This window comes from Mastomys coucha, unplaced genomic scaffold, assembly GCF_008632895.1.
Source record: "Mastomys coucha isolate ucsf_1 unplaced genomic scaffold, UCSF_Mcou_1 pScaffold20, whole genome shotgun sequence".
NCBI lineage: Eukaryota > Metazoa > Chordata > Mammalia > Rodentia > Muridae > Mastomys > Mastomys coucha.
In genome coordinates, this window is record NW_022196903.1 from 49,228,179 (window position 1) to 49,244,220 (window position 16,042).

The 16,042-nt window shown below is 43.5% G+C and overlaps 1 protein-coding gene across 9 annotated transcripts in view; it reads left to right on the forward strand.

Moving 5' to 3' along the window:
* Chn2 (chimerin 2) overlaps window positions 1-15,838 on the forward strand; it is a 260,647-nt gene extending 244,809 nt beyond the window's left edge. For all 9 annotated transcript variants that reach the window (XM_031381956.1, XM_031381960.1, XM_031381957.1 and 6 more), the window contains 6 exons: window positions 3,158-3,242; window positions 7,190-7,363; window positions 9,106-9,183; window positions 11,697-11,834; window positions 13,585-13,690; window positions 15,615-15,838. In XM_031381956.1, the coding sequence (XP_031237816.1) occupies window positions 3,158-3,242; window positions 7,190-7,363; window positions 9,106-9,183; window positions 11,697-11,834; window positions 13,585-13,690; window positions 15,615-15,786 (753 nt within the window). In that variant the 3' untranslated portion in view covers window positions 15,787-15,838. The remainder of the gene's footprint in view (window positions 1-3,157; window positions 3,243-7,189; window positions 7,364-9,105; window positions 9,184-11,696; window positions 11,835-13,584; window positions 13,691-15,614) is intronic.
* Window positions 15,839-16,042: the final 204 nt, after the last annotated feature.

Consider the following 16,042-nt stretch of genomic DNA (forward strand, 5'->3'; position numbering starts at 1 on the left):
CCTGTGGGCAGAACTAACTAGATGGGGAGTGGCTTTTCTTTTGTTTTTAAGAGATGGTCTTGCTGTTGCCTAGTGAACTATGACCTTTGAGTTCTCCTCCTTTGGTCCCCATGAGCCACCAGGCCTAGCTAGCCAAGCTCCATCAGGCCTGGCTAGCAAACTCCTTCACAGATGTTTCCAATATTTTCCTATGGTTCTTGGTTTCCACTTGTTCTTCAGCTCCGACTGAACCCTTAAACCAGGGCTAAATCGCCAAAGAGACTATTCCTGACAAGGTTTCCAATGTCTTCCCTGTACCTAAGTCGACATCTAGTACCTCCCTAATTGGGCATCTTTACCAACATTCAAACTGGTAGCCCACACTTTTCCTAAAACACTCTCCATCTGCTGGCTCTGAAATGCCTTATTCTCTTGGTCATCTTTAAGCAGTGGGGAATGGAGGGCTGGTCACAAGCTCTCTCTTTTTGCTTCCTGCCTTCTGCTCTCTATCCCTAATTCTTTTTAATCCATTTATTTGTCCAACTTAAAACACCACCTCTTTTTTCTGCCATGGTTGCATGCATCTCTACAGCCCCCACTCCTCCTAAGCAACCAACTGCAGGTGACTTCCTGCTTGAACTAACACATTGGCATCAGAACATTATCGTTAGCCAAAGCCAACCCTACACTTCTCCCCACAAGAGTATCTGCCCCACCTCATCAAATGGTATCACCATCCACCTGGTTCCAAAGGGGGAAATCAGGGATCACACCCTCCCTTCAAGACCCATGTGCATTTGACTTCCCTGTACCTAAATCAGCATCTAGTAATACACGGATTGTACAAGTTCTATCTTGAAAACAGACCTAATGTAGGCCCTTACCATCTCTCCTGCCAGTATCTGCTTTGAGCCTCTCTCATTCCTCAAGTAGACTACAAAGTAGTTCCCAAGCCTGTTCCACTAGAGACAGACCCCATCTGACCCATGCTCTACACAGGTTCAGAATAATCTCTTGAAAGCAGTCACTTCTCTACTTCTAGTCCTCTGGGAGTGCCTTGTTGAGCCCACTCCAAATCCACATCACAAAGGAAGTGTGAGATGCCCCCTGTGGGGTTCCTTTTCCTGTCTCCCCTTATATCTCCCAGTCCTCTCTCCTTCTCTCTGTTCTAGTCATACCAGTCTTGACTTGCCTAGTCACACCAAGCTCTTCTGTTCCTACAGCTTCTCCACAATTCCTTCTGCACCGGTGTCCCCTGTCCTTCCTCTACAAAGCCAGCTATTCTTCTCCCTGTTAACCTTCCAGGACCATCCAGGAAAGTGCCCCTCCCCCACTCTCCTTATAGGAGCAGCCCCACCTTTCTTCTGTATCCTCCTTTCATACTATTTCTCTTGTATCTTATACATTAATTTTGCCTGATGGTGCAACTTCAACAGTATATTAATAGTCAACATTACTGTCAAAATTGACTGGCTCCTTTAGCACTTTTCTAGTAAAACATTAATGGTTGTTGAGCTCAGAAAGTGTTCAGCTCTCGGTGGCTCATTTTCCTCAAGGGTTCTTGTAGTCTGGAGTTCTGTGTCAGTGGGCCTAGAAATGAGTCATGGTACTCGCCTCTGAAAATGCAAGTGCCTCATGGATTCTCTGCATTCCTGCAAGGAATGCCGTGGGGTAGGGTCATACCCGAACAGAACACTTCTCCATTTAGCTGCCAAGAGCAGAGGAGGTAGGGCACATTCAGGATGGTATGGCCATAGACAAACTTCTCCATTTAAGTGAAAGCCATTTTTGAGACCAGTGTCACCATTTTTCAGAACAGAAACAATGTCCTGGGCAACTCGATGAGCTATCATCCTAAAAAGGCAATTATAACTTAGTTTTACTGCACAGCTACACGGCCATAGGCATTCCTTCACAGTCATCGCCATGCTTTCTCTTACTCTTGCCATTCAGCCGTGCATTCCATTGGAAGGCTGATTTGGCTTGCCACCCTGTAGACATGGTTGCCGGCCTATGTAGATGAACAAAGAAATTGATGGGCTGCTCCTGAATTGATGGGCTGCTGCTGCTTTGGAGGTCTCAGGTTGGCAGCTTCTCCTCAGGCAGCACTGACCTTCACAAACTGTGAATGTATTTGTTACATTGATTTGTTTGTTTGTTAACTAAAAATAGTGTTTCTTTAAAGTAATAGTACAATGGCCTTCTAGCTTGTTAAAAAATAATACTGTCTGCCTTATCTTATCTGTTGATTGGAGTTTAAAGAATGTTTGTAAGGACTTCGTAACAACCCAACCCAGTACCTTCTCACATAGATTCATGTCCTTCTCAGGACGCTGTGGGTTTTGGTTCATCTTGGCCAGGTTCTATAGCTATGACTCCCCTACTTCTGCTTTCGAATTCCCTCAGTGCTGGAGAACAGTTTTGCCTTCTGTTGAGCTGTACTGTTCCATGCTCTGCTGTGCTGAGCTATGCTATACGGTGCTGACTCGTGGGTTAATGCATGATCCCGCACCTGAGTAATCTAAGACCATTCATATCATTTGGAAGATTTAACAGCTGACTGAGATGCTGGACAGCCAGGAGAATCTTCCAACTTGCTCACCTGAAAGCCATGGCAGAGCTGGCTAACTATAGCTCCTGCCCCTAGGGAAAGCCACCCCACGGGCGCTCATAAGCCTGAGGTTTTAGCCAACTCCTTTACTTTTTTAAATGACTTTTCCTGGAAGTGGCCCAAAGCCTTGAAACCTTTTAATTATCCTCTAACCATGGTTTATTTATATCTGGCTGGAAATTCTACACCTAGATGGAGCAACTTCAGTAAGAGTACACAGTAATTGAGTTCTTCTGCCCAAAACAACTTGCTGAGCTAAATGCAGGATGGAGTAACCTAGCAGCCAGCTTAGGCTATCTTGGGTCTGCACTCCAAGAGCCTCCTTGGAGTGTGACCCTCACCCATGGCTGAGAGTGTCTATAATCTCATTGTTCCCCTACCTTCAGCTCTGGCCATGGAGAATTTCAAAGATCAAAGCCTGTGTCTGTCTCTTCCAGAGCAGTTTATCACTCTGCCTCACTGGATGGAAGAGCCCAGTGACGGAGTGTTGCTGCTGGGGCTCCTGTCCATTTCATGTTTGATGCCTCCAGGTGACTGAACCTTCTTTACTCTCTGTTTGGCATGCAGGTGCACACATTCCGGGGCCCACACTGGTGTGAATATTGTGCCAATTTTATGTGGGGGCTCATCGCCCAGGGAGTCCGGTGTTCAGGTAAGCACTAAATGTCCTCCTCTTCTGGTTATATATCAAGTGCAACCTTGTTGAGTGGTAAGCATCCTTCAGAGTTAGGGACTGTACTCAAAAGAGCTCAAAAATCCAGCTTCCTTAGGGGCCCAGCGCCTCTCTCTGCTTATTGGGGACACCATTCTAAGTATCTGCAAGTCTGAAACAGATCTTATGTTCATTCAAGGATGAAAAAAAAAAACACCAAAGAAATGCACTTTTTTTTTTTAATCTTTTTCAAGACAGGGTTTCTCTGTATAGCCCTGGCTGTCTGGGAACTTACTCTGTAGACCAGGTTGGCCTTGAACTCAGAAATCCACCTGCCTCTGCCTCCCAAGTGCTGGGATTAAAGGCATGCACCACCATCACCTGGCTAGAAATATACTTCTTTAAAATAGACCTGCCTCTCCTAATGGATAGTAGCCCTTAAGAGGTAAGGGTTTAAATAGATCCTAATGGAATTGCATAGACTTCTACAATGCTGCACCTCGTTCCCACCCCACTTTACTATAGCAGATGAGACATAAAAACAGAAGAACATGGGTGAGCATGGTGAGCGTGTGCCACAAACACGAGGCATTTCTCTTTACTGTGCCTCGAAGCCTCACCAAAATATCCAAAGGGGTATATGGTTATCTCCTATTGAATGAACTGGAGATGGAGCCTTAGACATGATGGCTAATAGCCAGATGGTGAAACGCAAATTTAAAAGCAACTGGAATCCAGAACTCACATTCAGTACTTTGTCAATAGTGAAGCCAACTTCCTTCCTTTTAAAATTAATGTTGTTCTTCATTCTTTGAGAATTTTATTCAATATATTTTGATCACACTCATTTGATTTCATATACTTCAAAGTGGTTTGAACCCCTGCACGTTTTTCCATCTCGAATTGGATGCATACTCCCAACTGCAAATATCCTGGAACTCATCTTCTTTTAGGCATGTGAAACAGAATGCAAAGGGTTGCCAAAGCGACCTGCCAGCTGAGCTTCCTCACTCTCCCTGCCATGCTTTTCCTGGCACACACTGGTGCTGAGGTCAAGAACAGCTGCCGCTGGTGTTGACGCGGGATGCCACAGCCCGTGTGGCTGCTTGCCTCCTTTCCAGGCTGTGGCAGATAGAATCAGCTGAGAGCTCCCACTCCACTTTCCCATCTTGCCCACTTAGTTCATGGGATCACATATCCTCTGGGTTCCTTTCTGCCCGGAAGGTGCTTTCTTAGCTCCCATCCTATAAGCACAGCAACACCCACTCAGTGCCTAACTGGTGTGTGAGTAATTCCAGCTTTCCGTCCTGGGTCCCAAGGCAAGCCCAGCACAGAAGCAGTCTCTCCAGGATGTTCTAAGACCCTGCTGAACACAGAACAAACAGACCTTTGAGCTTCACAAAGTGTTCCACAGCTCAGATCCCAGCTGTACTGGTCAACCCCTTGCACTGCTCTGTGGTTGTGAGTTTGGTCTTTTTAGATTATACCTACCAAAAATATCCCTTGTCACCAATATTATCCAGCTTCAGCAGGAAATTAGTCCAAAGTCAATATTATGGAAACAGAACTCTGGGCTCCAGTTAGCTGTCATCAGCAACTTTCTCTAGGATGGAAGGGCTCTGAAATTTTTGTATTTCTGTTTCTATTTTGTTTTAAATTAAATATACTGTAAGATAATATAGTAAGTTTTTTCCAGTGGTTACTTTTTAATTTAATATTTCCCCCAAAGAGCAGGAAGACTAGAAACTGGCCATTGATAGCCAAGGGCACCCCCCACAGTCCTCAGTTCTGCATGGTACAGACAGAATTTTTTTTAACAGTCCAGATTTTATTGGGGTGCATGAAATTCTATTAGCTTATAAAATTTCTCATTATATTTGCTGTGAAACATCCTAATTTTAATAGGATCCATGTCCTATGTAGACACAGTACAAGTCTTTAAGTTTGTAAGAAAATTAATCATAGAATTGCAATGTCTACATCAGATAGTTGTGGGCTAAGCTCACAGCAGCATTATTCACCATGGTGGAAAAGCACAGAGAACCTGTACCCACTGATGGACAAACAGGCAAGGAGGCATAGGTTTACACTAGAGTGTTCATCAGTATTATGAAAGGCAAGAGCCCAAGCAAAGTGCAAAGGAATACAGCTGTTAGAATCCAGGTAGAATTGGGTGGCTCTTGCTGCTGGGGAGGTGTGTGCGTGAATCCCAATGTATGCCGCAACATGGATGAGCTTAAATGACAAGGTGATCCATAGAACAATTCACTCACAGGAATACAAATCTGGCATGAATCTGCACATACGAAATACCTAAACCATTCAATTCACAGGCAGAGAGAATAGGTCTCCTGGGTGCTGGGGGCAGTGGGCTAGGGCTTGCTTTAGTGGGCATCAAGTTGTAGTTTTGCCAGAACGAACAAGCTTTCGAGGCAGGTGGTGGCTGTAACTACACAACAATGTTTTTAATCCCACTGAACTCTCTACTTTAAAATGCGGAAGCAGCTAGATCTCTTGATAGAAGCCAGCCTGGCCAGCCATGGATTCACAAAGAGACCCTGATTCCAATAAATAAATACATAAATAAAAAATTAATGGCTAAAATGGTAAATATACCTGCTACAGTTTAGCAACAACAAAAAAAGGCCTTATAAGTTTATAAGGTGAAGTAAAATTTACTAATGAAAGAGCAGCTGGGCAGACCTCTGTGTCTCGTACCCCTTAGCCTGCTATATTTGACTCAGTGGTGGCGCAGTGCGAGACTGGAAACTCTATGCAAACTGTGTCTCATGATTGACCTTCATGATCACCTGGTGCTGGTGTGATTCCCACTTTATAAACCAGGAGCCCAGGAAGGAAACCAAATTCTGGTTAACTCTGTCCAAATTCACATCTGCTAAGTAACTCCATCAAAATGAAACTGAACTTGTACTTGGATTTAGTTGTATTTCATATGCTGATTAAGCAAAGACTGCTAGAAATTTCCCTTTGAAAGGAAGAGCAAAGAAGTGAGCCAGGAAAACCTACCTGGGAATCACCAGGGGCATCTGCATAGACTTCTGCCCCATCAGACGTTTGAAACAATTGACCACAATATCCCCTATTGTGCATGTATCATAGATGTACGGAAATATTATTTTTATGCCTAGGGAAAACAATATTCGAAGAGACTTTAAGTGCACAGCATGTTCACATCTTGGCATTAAACTTTCACTTTCCGGAATGCAAACTGTGTCTCGTGATTGTGGGTGCCAACTGCTAACAAGGCTTTTAATTTGTGAGTTGAACTCAAAAGCACCTTTTCAGCTTTGGCCCTGGATATAAGCTTTATAAATAATTACTATAATCATCACATTACAAGGCACTGTCGTCAAATATCAGCTCTCCCATCCTCCCGCCCTAGTGCACTTAGACGTCACTTCCACTACATCAACAATAGAGCAAGTTCAAGAGGAATGAGGCCCTCCACCTGCCAGCAGGAAGGTCAGCGCTAGAAAGACAGGCTGCTCACCAGGAAAGGCAGACCTAATACAAGTCAGGAACTCTTCAAATCAAAGACCAGACATTCCTGCAAACACAGTAACTCTGTATCTCACAAAAGTATCAAAGACTTAAGGAAGAGCCATGACTAACTCTGAGAAACTATGCCCAGAACCTCAATGTGGAAAGCCTACTAGCAAATCTGACCAGTGACCTCACTATCCCAGGAACGTATTCTATTCTTCTGGTCTGGAAAATTCAAGAGGGCCATGCAGTCATATAATGCTTCAGAGTCAAGATGCATCTGATATTTATCTGTTGGATAGCTTTACCTCTCGACGGGGTGGGCATTCTGAGGAAGTCCATCAAACCCTTGGGTGCTGTCACATGTACTCTGGCAACACATACTTTGTCTCGGGATTTGATGAAGGGACCCCATGAGGCTGATGTGTTTTCTTTGTTCACAGATTGTGGGTTAAACGTACACAAACAGTGTTCCAAGCACGTCCCCAATGACTGCCAGCCCGATCTCAAGAGAATCAAGAAAGTGTACTGTTGTGACCTCACCACACTTGTAAAAGCTCACAACACTCAGAGACCCATGGTGGTGGACATATGTATCCGGGAAATTGAAGCAAGAGGTTTGGAAAATACTCTCTACTGTTATATTAATTATATTATATTTACTATATTATATTGTATTGATTTAGGTTTTTTTATTTTTTATGGAGGAAACTGACTCTTTACATAACATCACTTGAGTACACACAGAGTCTATCATCTCTGGGGGCCAATTAGGCTTTGGGAGGACTAATATTTAACATTACAATACATAGGGAAAAAAAAACCCAAACCTCAACAAGTTATTTTTCTTGTTGCTGCTGTACCAAATCACCAGACCACAGCAACTGGAGGAAGGAAGCATTTGTTTGGCTCATACTTTGAAAGTATAGTTCATCATAGGAAAGCATGGCCAGAGAAATGTGGCATGGAGGGTCACACTATGTCTACAGTAAACAAAACAAACACCACAGAGAGGTGAATGCTACCACTGTGGATACTGTTCTAAAACCAAATGGTTCATTAAAGTAGAGGGATAGGAAAATTATTAATGGAGGATGGCTGGAAGCCTCGGCTGCTCTACAAACTCTAGCCGATCACTTAAGACTGCCTCTAGCAGTCAATGTCCAAGGGGTTGGAGGAGGTCTCCCTAGATGTCCTTTGCCCTTCATAAAGGAGCTACATGCCTACCACTGTGTATTCCTATAAACTGCTATGGCAATGCATGTCCTATTCTCACAGAGATGAGCTTGCGTGACCACCTGGAAAAAAGTGGCACTCAGGTTTTATCTCGTGTGTCGCTTCCACCATCTAAGAGTGGCCACCATCTAAGCATGCCTATCTGAGAGTACAGATGAAGTGAACTAAGCGTGTCTGCCATGAGACAGGAGAGCCTCGTCAGATTGAGCATGCCTGCCATGGTCCCGGGAAAGAGCAGAGACACCCATCTCTTAGATTCAGTACAGACCCTGGCATAGGAAGATATTACCATAAGAGTAAAAATGTAAAGCCAGAAAAGTATGTTAGTTATCAAGAGTTTGACAGAATATTCTGTTTACTCGTTTTTGCTGTAGCTCAGCTTTGACACCAGTTCAGTCTTGGCATTTGGAATCTGAAACCTGATCCTCTATTCTTGCTGCTGTTTTCATTTTACATGACACCCACTGGGTGAAGGAGAGCAAGCTAGGTGTCAGCATGTGTCCGGCATATCAGGATAGGCTAGCAGGCAGAAACATATCCTCTTTCTTACTGTGATTAAGTTTTCAGACCATTAAATAGAACTGAACTTTACTGCACCTGTTTATATAATTGGCTATCTAAAGGCAGAATAAATCAAGCACACTCCATTAGCATATTGTCTTATCTATGATTTAACATGAAATGTTATAAATTTTAGATTTCTCCAATAGATCATCTGTGCCACACACACTCCAGGATGGCTGTATCCAATATACCAAATAGCTGAATGAGTCGCAAGGGAGAAAACCGAGCACTGGTTGCATCAGTAAAGTAGGTGTGCAGAAGTGTGGAACAGAGGTAGTTAGGGAGAACCTTAGATCTCAGCTCCCTTTGTAGCCAGCCAGGAGGAAGAGCTGGTTTCCACTGAGATGCCCATCTCCAACAAGCAGATGGAGACAGGCTCCTGTGGAGATTGGTAGGAAAATCCCAGAGTCCCGCACAGTAGGGTGGGAGGCATCAATCAGATCACTAACCAAATCAGGGCACTGAGTGCAGCTAGTACATTAGAGTGGCTTAATTAGACACCATGGGAATGCAAAGTTGAAGTCCCCTCCTCTCTCTTGCCCTGCCCCCTGACCTGCAGGATTAAAGTCAGAAGGGCTTTACAGAGTCTCTGGGTTCACAGAACACATTGAAGATGTCAAGATGGCGTTTGACAGAGGTGAGTGTGAACTGTCTCTAGTGCTACCTTATCCCAGTACCCTCCGTGCTAGAACAAGAGCTCATTTAGAGTGGAAGTAGGGTCTGAGAATTACTGAGAGTCAACCTTCAGAAGTGGAGGAATCATCCTTTAAAATTCTCTGGAAGAAGTGTTTCCTTAGACTTCGGACAGGTCAGCTCATGAGGAAGAGTGTGTGAAAGATGATTTGAATGGGCAGCCTGTCCACACACCACACACATCAGAAGATGCATCCTCAATTCAGGATCTCACTCATCAAACTTCCCTCTCAGAACTTCAGAGAAGGGATCTGGGGATGAATGCATGGGGGTCGGGAGTTAAGTCTTTTGTCCTTTAGGGACACGTACCATCCAGGAGCCTTGTCTCTTAACATCTTGTCCGTCATATCTGCTTTGCATTTTCTGTCTTGGTTTGTGCTTTTAGCTGCTTCATAGCTTCTTTAAAAACGTGGAACCAAATTTGCTAAGGCGTTTATGCTTTAAGTTCTCCATGTAAAATGTGTTAATAATCCCCATATGATTGAACAATGTTTATCTGTAAACAAAACAAAACAAAACAAAACTCACAACCTGTTCATTAAGTGAAATGGATTGATTCTAATAGTAAAAGGGGGTTGAGGATTGCAGAAGAACACAGCCCATAGAATCAACTAATCAGAGCTCCTAGCGGCTCACAGAGGCTGAAGTGACAAACATGGGTTTGTGCTAAGTTCTCTGTTTACGTGTTATGGTTGTTAGCTTGTGTTTTTATGGGATTCCTAACAATGAGGGTAGGGTTGTCTCTGACTCCTTCACCTGCTCTTGGGACCCTGTCCTCCTATGGAGTTGCATTGTCCACCCTTGACATGAGAGTTTATGCCTGATCTTATTGTATCTTGTTATGTCATGTTTGGTTGCTAGGCCTGGGAGGCCTGTTACAACCAGTGTCCAGCCCCCCTGACACGTGATGGGAAGATAACCAAGTCCTACATGTTGTCTCCTGTCAACATGTACCATGGCTCAGATAGGCCCCCTAAAAAAAAATAAATGTAATTTAAAAATATGTAATACTTCAAAGTGGTGGAAAGATAGCTCAGCAGATAAAAGCACTTGGTGTACAAACATGAGGATCTGAGTTCAAATCCCTAGCACCCATGTAAAAATCTGGGTGAAGTCTCATATGTAAACAAATTATATATTTTAGCTAGCGCATATAAAAGACACACAATTCTGGTACATACAGACACATACACTGTACATACTTACCACACACACACACACACACACACACACACACACAATGTCTGGGCATAACAACATTTTATTTACAAGCTGATAGCCTCGACTGGGCAGGCTGTGAGCTAGTCTAACTTGCATCCCAGCCATGTGTCCCTTGTTACTTGTTGTTTGGATTTAGTCCAGGTTATTTCTGTTCCATCTGCCTACCTTCAGGGTCCACTTCTCCTGGCCATGTGTTCATGGTCCAGCTCCTCTTCTGGCAGCCTCCTCCTCTCTCTGTCACCTTTTTCCTTTTTCCCTTCATCTCTCTGAGACCCCTCACTCAATCCTCAAGCCAGCTTTTCTCTCTCTACTGCCCCATCACAGGCTCTAGTCTTTTGTTAACCAATTAACTTTAAGTTGGGAGCAAGGTTTACATAGCATCAATTGGTGTACCTGGGAATATGTTCTTCAGTGCAACCAGATCTTGGGGTCTTGTATTTACCATTTGAATACATAGCAGCATGAGGCTAATCCCCAACACTCAAGAGAGCCTGTGACCTCGACACAGTATGATTAGAGATAAGAAAATAGTTGGGGCTTGGGGACTATTACCTTAACTCTTGGTTTCATTTGGGCACATACAGGTACCTACACTGTGCACACATACCACACACACACACACACACACACACACACACACACACACACAAAATGCCTTGAGAATGAGCATAACAATTGGCAAGGAATATAATTGCACCTGTGCTATGAGTCAGGGTAGGAAGGGTTAAATTTAAAGAAACTTCAGTGAACCTGAAAAAGACCTTAGAAACCAAAGGTTGCTATATTTGATCTTCTAGCCCAAGGCCAAAGAACACTGGCAAAGAAAACATAGAAATTTAAAAAATTTAGTCGCAAAAATAATGTGTTTCGTTACAACATTTTCATACATGTGTATTGTCATATGTCATTCCGTGTTAGACTGTTGCTCTTTTATAATGCTATGTATCCAAAGTAGCAATTACTATGATAAATTTCTGTTGGGCGATTAACAGGGCCTGGGAATCACAAAAGCGCTTCTAAATCTACCCTGCTGTACTCTTGTCTGTACTCACTCTTCATAGCCTGTGCCACTCTCCCCCAGGTCCTTTCTGTTCCCCCAAGACCCTAACATTATTAGGAGCTGAGAGGGTGAGGCAGAGACACTGAGGCTTGCCAGGGCATGTTCTATGGTGGGCCTCTTTTTCCTGTGTCTTGTTTAACTTGATGAAATAAGATCTAAGTGAGACTGTTTTTCAGATGGTGAAAAGGCAGATATCTCTGCTAACATCTACCCAGACATAAACATCATCACCGGAGCCCTGAAACTGTACTTCAGAGACTTACCCATCCCTATCATCACATATGACACCTACTCCAAATTTATAGAGGCAGCAAGTAAGTACTGAGAACCATGGGCCTCTTGATCTCAAGGAAATGAAAGTCTTCCAAGACTTTCATGAGCATTGGCTTTGTCAAGTGGGGCCACAGAAGACCAGCAAATAGAAACCTAGCCAGCACTCACCAGGTGCCTGCCCTAAGTCCATACTCTCCTGGCTCTACAAGCAGAAGCTGAGAGCCAGGTAACTCTGTCCCTCATCCTTTCTCCCTATTTTCAAGACACTAACACAGGCAGCCCAACTCAGATATTTGCTGAAAGTACATTTCTATAATAATAATAATAATAATAATAATAATAATAATAATAATAATATCAGCATTCTCCAAAGAAGGACTTGTAAACTATTGTGGCCCATTGTGCAAGATCACAGTGTGACTCGATTAAAACCTCACCCAAGCTTTGCCTGTCCATGCTGTTCATGGTTAATAGAAGTAGCCATGTATAGAGTTGCATAGTCCTAGCACTTAAGGAAGTGCAGTCAGGGAGATCTGGAGATCAAAGCCAGCCTAGGTTATAAAGTCAGACCTTGTGTTAAAAAGATAAACTTGTATTAAAATGATAGGCACCCAAGAGCATACAGTGTTTATTGTGTCATGTACTATGCTAGGACCGCTTATTGATATCTTCTAGTTAATTTTCTTAACCCATCCCGTGAAGTAAAGATAATAATCTGATGTTAGAAGGTGGACAGCTAGCATGGAGAACTGTCCTGACATGTCCATGAGGGAACCATCAGCATTTATCTTTTATCACCCAACAGTTGACCCCAGTCTTATCTAATGCTGATCAGCAGAACCCACTGCTCCTGGGAGAAAAGTAAAGGGTATGTCAAGAGAAGGTGCCACACCTTGCCTGGTACCAGATAGTGACAATGTAGGAAGAGCTCAAATGCTGAGACTCATGGGAGAGAAGCCAAGCCTTCTCTAAGGAACTTCTTTTAGCTTTGTGTAACATCATGTATCTTTAAAGGCATCAGCCTATTTCTATAAGTTGCCTGATAGGGGAAAGCAAGGGCCTGTTCAGATCCATGCACAATGTATTTTCCAGATGAGCTGTGGTCCTTCCCCCTAGAAAGACCATTCCTTCCTGGGTTCTAGATAGAGAAGGTTCTAAGAGCTGAATACAACTGTCCCAGGAGGGATGGTGGGAGGGCTTTCCTTGAGTGCCTGCCAAGACCTGTCAATGGCCCAAAGTCTACACACTCTTCCTGCCATTGTTAATGTTTCTAGTGTCTGCTTCTTAACAAGGGTTGCATATGAGGTTAACCCTTGTAGCACCTTTGTGGAAATGCCTTTATTTATGACATTGTTGGTTGGTCCATCTGCCAATGTGCTTGCACTGAAAAAAAAAAAACATATTTGATATGGAGGTCTGGAAGGGAAAGAGTCATTAGACAACTTCAAGAGCACACACAACATGAGACAGGAAAGTAGAGCTTTGATAGATTCAACAGATCAAGAGGGCAATGCAAACTGTGCATATACCACCAGAGTTAAGAGTTCTATAGGACCCTTGTTCCTGTAGTGTACAATAGCCACCTGCTTAGCAGATATTCATTTAACTAATGAGCGCTCAACCTCAGCTCCTTCTGGAATGAGACAGGATACAAGGAAACTGAGTGAAAGCATATTTGAGACTATATGAAATTGTAAGATGCCCCATTTGCAACAAAGACGAAGAAATCAGACTTCTCAACACCCATCTGACTGTTGGTATCCAGTATTTTTGATTGTACACTCTCTGTAGAAATCCCCAATGCGGATGAGAGGCTGGAAGCTGTCCATGAGGTCCTGATGCTGCTGCCTCCTGCCCACTATGAGACCCTGCGTTACCTGATGATCCACCTCAAAAAGTAAGCCAACACCTCCATCCCTGACCACCCCTGATCTGCCCAGGGCAAGAAGGCATCAGGAAACCCAATGGAAAGTACATAGAGTACCTCTTGGTACAGTGTGGTTTCTAGAAGCTGTGATTGGAGCTAGCCAAGGAAGGCAGCATTGTTCCCTTTAAAGGAGCCTCTGACTACTCCAGAAAAAAAAAAAGGTCAACAACTTTCTCATTGCCAAGTGTGGCTATCAGCATGAAATGTAGCCTGGGCTCCCCTTGGACCATAACTTCTGTGTGCCTATTGTGGGGAAATATCCCCAGAAGGTAGCTCAATGATGCTTGTTTGCTAATCACAGCTGATTTTTCATCTCCAACTGGCCAGCATAAATTGTCTCAAAAAGAACAAAGGTTTCACTTTAGTGGTGCTGGTCCCTTCTGAATCACTGCTGACCAGAACCACAGTCAAACTACTGTATGGACAGATCAGACAGTGCTTCCTTCTGACACCTCAAAAGCCAGGTCTCCATCATCTTCACTGTTCTCAGAATTCTTATCATCCAAGATCACACAGAATTCACCCCAGTAAGCTTTGAGCACTAATGGCTTTTCTAGCCCAAAGTTCCAAACACTTCATGGAGTCTGTTATGACAACACTCCACTTTCAGGAACTTATTTCTGTCCTAGTTTGGTTTCTATGGCTGTGATAAGGGCTATGACCAAAGGCAGCTAGGGGAGGAAAGGTTTTATTTGGCTTATGTTTCCATGCCATAGTCCATGATGAGGGAAATCAGGGCAGGAACTCAAGACAGGAACATGGAGGCAGGAACTGGAGCTGAGGCCATAAAGGAACTATGCTTACTAGTGGAACTACATATAGGAACTACATGGCTTCCTCGGGCTACTTACTTATACAACCCAGGACAGCTCAGGAATGATACTGCCCACAGTGAGATGGGCCATGTCAATCACAAGTCAAGGAAATGCCTCACAGGCCAATCTGATGGAAGCCTTTTCTTAATGAGGTTCCTCTTCTCAGAATGAAGAATGACCTCTTTCCTGTTTGTTTTTCACCTGTGCAGCATGAAAATGTTATTCAAACTAAGTTTACTAAAACTAACATTAAATGGCTAATTTGAATCTGCTCCAAGGGAATAGAGAGCAAAGGATTGTCTCTGTACAAAATCTAAGTACATTTTTAACACGGCATATCCTTCTTTGTAGAACTTACTCCTTTTTATCAGTGATGAGCATTCTAAAGACAAAATTTCCTGAGGGCAAGAATCTAGAAAATCATTATTCATTTCATAAGGAAACCAGTAAAGCAATGTTAGGGTTTATTAGATTTCCTCCTTAAAGCCTCTTTGCTTCTTCTCTTGATACTGTTCCAACAATAATGATTGCTTTGTGCCTCATCCTTTGGGAACCAGGCATAATAAACAATGGGCCTCCAGTCTGGCCACATTCCATCCATTCTCCTGCCCTGTGACAATAGCCAGGGTCTTCCTAAACACACATCAGCTTGTTCTACAAACAGTCTTTCTCCTATGGTACAGAGCCTGCCTGCTCTCAGCCCCTCTCCAGCGTGCAGACCACTAGGAAATGGTGACAAAAACCAGACTTCCATATGAGGCCCATGAAGGTACCATGGGTGACCTTCCACCCCTTCAAACTGATATTCCCTAACTAATACTTGCAGATTTCTTCAGGGATAGATTTCCAATCTTTAATGTTCACCATTGGTTCTAGTAACTCATTTCAATCTACTGGCTGAAAACAACTTAAAAAAGAAAACAAATCATAAAAACACCTGTTAACAAATATCTTCCTGCTATTCTTATTCTGTATTTTTGCATGCTCCTGACCCCAGAGATGATCTCAGGCCTACTGTGCATAGCTAGTATCTCAGTCCTTCTGAAAATCTGCCTGAGATCTCTGTGCTTGCCTTCCAGGGTTACCATGAATGAAAAGGACAATTTAATGAATGCAGAAAACCTGGGGATCGTCTTTGGGCCTACCCTGATGAGACCCCCTGAGGACAGCACCCTCACCACCCTCCATGACATGCGGTACCAAAAGCTGATCGTGCAGATTTTAATAGAAAACGAAGATGTTCTGTTTTAATCCATCAGGGAAGTGAGCTGATAGAGCTAGTGGAATAAAAACGTTTCTCACACTTGATTTGTTTTTTCAAACAAGTGGCAGAATTTCCTGGACCACAGTGGATCGCAGCGTTGGGGACTGTGTCTCCCGCCTCCACGTGAGAGCAAGGGTGAGGGTAGGAAACCCCTTACCTTGGGTCTTTTGCCGTGCCTCGTATGTATGTCTGTTTTGCTGGAAGAGTGATTAATAAATCTTTCTTTAACTTATTAAAAAAAAA